This window comes from Elephantulus edwardii, unplaced genomic scaffold, assembly GCF_000299155.1.
Source record: "Elephantulus edwardii isolate Elephantulus edwardi_28Jun2011 unplaced genomic scaffold, EleEdw1.0 scaffold00001, whole genome shotgun sequence".
NCBI classification, from domain to species: domain Eukaryota; kingdom Metazoa; phylum Chordata; class Mammalia; order Macroscelidea; family Macroscelididae; genus Elephantulus; species Elephantulus edwardii.
This window is the reverse complement of record NW_006399751.1, coordinates 46,541,503-46,547,502: the sequence shown is the minus strand read 5'-3', so window position 1 is coordinate 46,547,502 and position 6,000 is coordinate 46,541,503. Positions and strand designations below refer to the sequence as shown.

The 6,000-nt window shown below is 41.2% G+C and overlaps 1 protein-coding gene across 1 annotated transcript in view; it reads left to right on the top strand.

Moving 5' to 3' along the window:
• Positions 1 to 329: 329 nt before the first annotated feature.
• Positions 330 to 6,000, top strand: part of METAP1D (methionyl aminopeptidase type 1D (mitochondrial)) — a 102,910-nt gene continuing 97,239 nt past the window's right edge. Inside the window, 5 exon segments of the mRNA XM_006903776.1 lie at positions 330 to 422; positions 4,871 to 5,055; positions 5,057 to 5,132; positions 5,134 to 5,211; positions 5,213 to 5,288. Coding sequence (XP_006903838.1) covers positions 330 to 422; positions 4,871 to 5,055; positions 5,057 to 5,132; positions 5,134 to 5,211; positions 5,213 to 5,288 — 508 coding nt within the window.

Genomic DNA, 6,000 nt, shown 5'->3' with positions numbered 1-6,000 from the left:
TTAAACTGCACATCTCTGGGATTGCAGTGCAGTTTCTTGCCACTGGGCCATCAGAGCTTGCCTACAATTCATTTCTTAAGAACAAAACCACAAAGCTGGCACATATTTATTGATTAGCTAATCATGAAATTATCTGAGCACTATTTTGCCCCCTGCCCTACTGTGAATGGAATTATTCACTCTCCAGAAGTTCCTGTTTCAGAGTATACAAATTTGGGTATAAAATGGCAGCTTCTAATAGTATAATATTCTATTTATATTCCATAGGGCAAATGGACACTTCCATTTTAATCCAGCTTTCTTCAGAAAAGAAGAAATCTCTTTAAGAGATGAGGCCAGGGAAGCCTCATCCCTCAGCCCTGCATGATTCCAAAGTTAATCTGGACGAAAGCAAGCAGTGTAGCAGAGAGCTCTGTGCACTGGTAAGCAAAGCGCACTACAACTCATGCTCTAGACACCAGTCTTCTCACCCTGCCATCATCCCACATCCCCAAGTAAGTTAGCCATTGCTCCGAAAGGCATGCAAAATTATGTAAAAGAACTGACACCACTCAAAATCTCCCACAATATCCTGAGCCAACAGAGACAAATAAAACTAAAGTTGGCACTTAGATTTATTGATTAGCTGATTGATTGATAAATTATCTTGGAAAGTTTTTTGTCTCCCCCCCCATTGTGAATGTAGCCATTCTCCCTCTCCAACTTGGTATTGACACTACTTAACAGGGTACAACAGCAAAGAGAAATCCACTGATTTCACACAGCTATGTCACATATGGTATTACTTTTCCTCACAAAATATAGGATATTTACACATTTTCTCAAGGAACACTCTGAGATTATCCAGTAAGATGTCTATGATTGTCTCAAAGGATTGAAATAGGTAACTGGATGTTCTTCAAGTAAGTTGGCTAAGAGCATCCTAGAAATTATCTGCTTTAACATATAATCATTAGAAGCTGGATTCTAACTTTAACCATCAGTCACTGAGACAGGTACTTGTTGTATGTGAAAATTATATTTATGTAATACTCTGGTTCATGGTCAGAATATACATTATACTTTAAAAATGTACATAAATAAAACATTTCCTCACAATGATATCCACTACTAGGAGAAGGAACAGGTTCATCCTAGAGAGGGTAAAACCAAGCTCCTCCTTGGAGGCAAGGATTCTGAAGCTCCATCTGACATACTTTGGGCATGTTGCAAGGAGGGACCAGTCATTTGAGATGAACATCATGATTGGGCGGGTAGAGGGACAGCACAAGAGAGGAAGACCCCTGTTGAGATGGATTGACTCTGGTGTCGGTAGGTGTGTTAGAGATAGTAAAGTTGGTTCAGGATAAAGAAGGGTTCAGAGCTGTTGTGCACAGGGCCGCTATGAGTTGCAGATGACTTGATGGCACATAACAACAACAACAACACAATAACACTGGGCAAATTAAAACATGAATAGGAATATTCTTCTTAAGGTACAGGGTAAAGGGCCAAGAAGTGATCCCGAGATCAAATTCAAAGGCTAATTTTTCTGATGGCAAATCATGAAGCCATGTCAGGCAGAGTGAAGGAAGGCACTCAGTCAGGATGCTAACCCTTCTAGACCGACTGGAACTGCTGAGACTAGAGGAGACTACTACTACCCTGATTCTACTGCCCCGAGGTACTCCTGAAACCTTGAACAGAAACCACCTTTTGAAATCACCTTTAAATAAATATCAGGTTTGCTCAAAAAGGAAAGAATTTCATCCTTGAGAACTGTGCTCTTTTAAAAAGTATCCATATGAGATCAAATGGACAACAGAAGTTTGGGAACAATGAAACTACAAAAATGGGAGTGGAATGACCAGAACAGAAATAGTGAAAATGTTGACAACGTGAAGAATATACCTAATGTCACTCAATATTATGTGCAGGAATTGTTGAACAAGAACTTGTATTGTTCCGTATAGCTTCAAAAAAAGCTCAAAAAACAAGCAAAAATAGATGTCAAGCACAATGAAGCTGTGTAGGTCCAGAGTCTCAGTTTTCCCGGCAGCAGAACCAGCTGTGGGGCCAACAAGAAATACCACATTGTTTTGATGAATTTTAAAACATATTCATATATAACAACTTTTTTTCTATAGTAAGAATGCACCAGAGAGTTGGACAATGACCAAGAAGGATAGAAGGAGAATTGATGCCTTTGAGCTGTGGTGCTGGAGTATTGAGAATACCATGGAAAATAAACAGATTCATCCTGGAAAGGGTTAAACTGGGTGGCTCCTTGGAGGCAAGAATTCTGAGGCTCCTTCTAACATACTTTGGACATGTTGTGAGGAAAGACCAGTCCTTGGAGAGGGACATCATGCTTGGTAGGGTGGAGGGACAGTGCAGGAGGGGAAGGTCCTCTATGAGGTGGATTGATTCAGTGACTGGGAAAATTGGGATGGGTGTGTTGGAGACAGTGCAATTGGCACAGGACAAAGCAAAGTTTAGGGCTGTTGTACATAGGGTCGCTATGAGTTGCAAGCAACTCAACGGCACATAACAACAACAACAACAACAAAGCATGCATCTTAGTTTTTATTCTGCAGGTTACGTTTTTATATGTTTCTTTACAAGCAATTCTAAAAACTTGTGAAACAAATTTCAGGATGATGCACTGCAAAGGACAATTTATCATCAAAGGAACTTTTATTCACATAAGTCCCTTAGGGCATTTAAAAACCATGAATATTTAATTAAACTGAAATAAAAGCATTCTATAAACCTGTATAATGTAAATACAACTTTTGAAAAACTTATATGATTCTTGTCTATAATAAAATACCATTAAGTAGAAGAAGGAAGGAAAAAATTATCTTTCAGAAACATGAATACCACAATTTTGGATTTATTTTTTTTACAGATAAAAGACATTTTTTCAATGTTACTGAGCACATTATAAAGAATCAAGGCAAGACACAGAAAATTTTATCATGACTAATAAATGTAGCTTAACATTAAAAAAATGTAGGACACAGAAATTGAATGTTTAAAGAAGTTATTTATTTCTTGACCTTTGGTTTTGAGAGGGGAAAATATTCAACTTTTTATTCAAGAACCCCAAATATAAAATCTTAACAATGGCAGAATCAAATCAGTCAAGTATCACAACATTATAACCTTCATTTCACAGGTGGAAAGATGGGTAGAAATGGAATAAAAAGAAGTGACTTAGTAGTGGTTACTCATCTAAATAAAAGCTTTCTAATATTCTGGATCACAGAAGTGAGAATTGCAAGAGACCTTAGAACTCCATGATTTAGCCTTTGAACTTGTTGGCCAACACACATATAACTCATAATGTAATGTGTTGGAGGACTGATGTGGGCAGCTTTTGATCGTCTCATGTTTTCAGGATGTAAGAGGGAAGCCAAATGAAAGCTCAGTGCATGAGCTGTCACCCATATAATTCACACCTGCCTCACTTCAAGCTCATCCTAGCCATGCATACTCAGTACTGCACTGATGGATGATTTCCTCTCACTATGCCGGTGCTACTTAAGTCCTCTGAGTCCTATTCTTTTCCTTCAAAATGGCTTAGATGAATAACATGGATGTGTGTTCTATTTTAGATGTGTTTCAAATTGAGCTGAATAATTTCTAACATTTTGCTAGGGACTTATAGATTTATTCCAATCCCCTGACTTGCACCCTTGAAGAGACTCTGGCCTAGCTAATGCTCCAGCCCGTGCTGAACTCAGATTGCAGTCTTCAGCTTCACAGAAGACAGCTTTGCCATCACTCAAAAGTCCTCTCCCTGGAATTAATGTGTCTGGAAAAAGGTGGAGCCTGAAGTTACCTACTAGAATACATTTCATTCTCAGACTTGTTCATCTCTTTTACTGGAGAACATTATCTCTTTAGGTGTCCCCAAAGCATGCAACGCTGGGGTTCTAGGAAGCACAGCATATATCTTCTAGTGAACTGGCAAAATTAATTCCCTTTAAAAGCCTATGTGCTCATTAAAAAGAATGAACTTAAGTATTAGATAAGATTTGGTATGCACAAAAGCAAATTAAAAGAGCAGAATGATGATTAAATTTTTGCACATTTGCTGCTAAAAAGTGAACGTCCGGTATGATATGTGTTGTGGTTAACTGGGCAGTGAGAATGTGGTGTATGCTGAGCACATCCCATGGACTTGCCCTTTATGCAGCTCTGACTTGTCTGGATTTTTCACTGAGTGTGTAGTCAGGTTAAGTTCTTGGAGATAACTGGAAGACTCTTTGTTGGTACTTGTCGTGAATTTGATTCTGACTCATAGTGGCCCTTAGGTTTTTAAAGTTCAGGAAACAGAATCTTGGTTTGATTGGGTCCACAGAGAGTTCATTTTCTTTACTAATAATTTTTCGCGTGCCAGGTTCTTTGTTGGGCACCGACGCTACTAAGATGAGTAACATCTGGCCTATGACAGGATAGAAATGTACCCTAGGATGCAGGTGAGAACAGAGACATCTGTAAATGTGGAAATCGTCATCACTCGGATTCATCAGCTCCTTCACTTGACTCCTAAGTGGCCTTCTGTAGGTTTCTTCTCTTGGCAGCTCATATGACCAATGTCATCCTCTCATTCTTAAAGGTCACACTTACAAACAAGACTTTAGTTATTATCAGTGCGCAGGAGGTGTCCTTGGAGAAAGAAAAGTCCTCTGGAAATATCCACTGGGGTACCTAGAATAGATTGTACAGCCGCACACAGACCTGTCTTGACTGGAGTCTGTACTGAGTAATGTAGATTCTGGGACAGTAAAGGACTAGCTGGTGACTTTGGGCCACATTTTACCTTTCAAATGAATCCAAGGATATAATTTGCTACAAAGTAGGAGACGATGGTGCATGCTAGACCTGCTTTATTTTTTCCTCCCAACTTCACGTTTCCATGCACCAAAATGTTGATGGTATAAATACTGTATACCAAGCTTACCTGACAGGCTTCTTCCATCCCACCTGGGCGCGGGGGCTGGGAGCGTACGCGCGAGCCGCAGCTGAAGCCCGCCTGGGGCGCCCGGAGCGGGCTCGGCCGGCCGCGTTCCCCTGCTGGCCCGGGAGCCGAAGCCGCTCTCCCGCCAGGGCTCCCGCAGTCCGCCCGCCGCGCGCACGCGCGCTTCCCCTCCGGCTGCCTCGGCGCCTCCGGCTGTCGGCGGAGATACCAGTGCACAGCTCCTGGGGGCGGGGCGAGAGCGCTCGCGCCCACGCCCACGCCCACGTGACCGGCGCCAACATGGCGGCGCCCAGTGGCGTTCACCTGCTCCTTCGGGGAGGTAAGCACCTGACCGACAGCCCCGTGGGGGCCGCCGGCTCGCTCACTTGTTCCGCCTCGGGGTTCAAGGGCATGCACACCGCGCTCAGACAACTCGAAGCACACGAACAGATTATTCAGTAGCATGGACACATGTTCACGCGTTGCAGGAACAGACACATTTATTCATGCCTCTCTCCCAGACCATGATTACGCGTGCCACTTAAAGTCACATCTTGATACTTATGAAATATTGTCTGAAGTAGATTTCCCCCTCCCTACTTTTAATTGTGCAATTAGTATAGCAAACTTATTACGGCTGTGGAGCAAGGAAAAATAAGGTAACTCTGAAATGCACCTGGAGACCCACAAATTAATTGCTCTCTTTGCTGCTACTCTTGTTATGGTAACAGCTTGTCTTCTAGGGAAGATACAAATGTGATTATTTTTTTCCAGAGGCATAAAATTAAAAGAGAAATGTTTATATAATTCCAAATAGGTATTATTTTGTGTAACTTGAGATTTTAAGTAAATGTGGATCTCTTGCAGCTGACGAGAAATTTGTGTTGGTTCTCGATCCTTATTGCAAAGGCTAGTGACTTTAAGGACAGTGTGACAAGAGAAAATATTTCTTGATGAGCTGCTTACATGTCAGAATTGTAGTACAAAAATCCTGTGAGGTAAATATTATTTTAATAGTAATAGCTACTATTAAGAAGCTTAAAGTTTAGTAC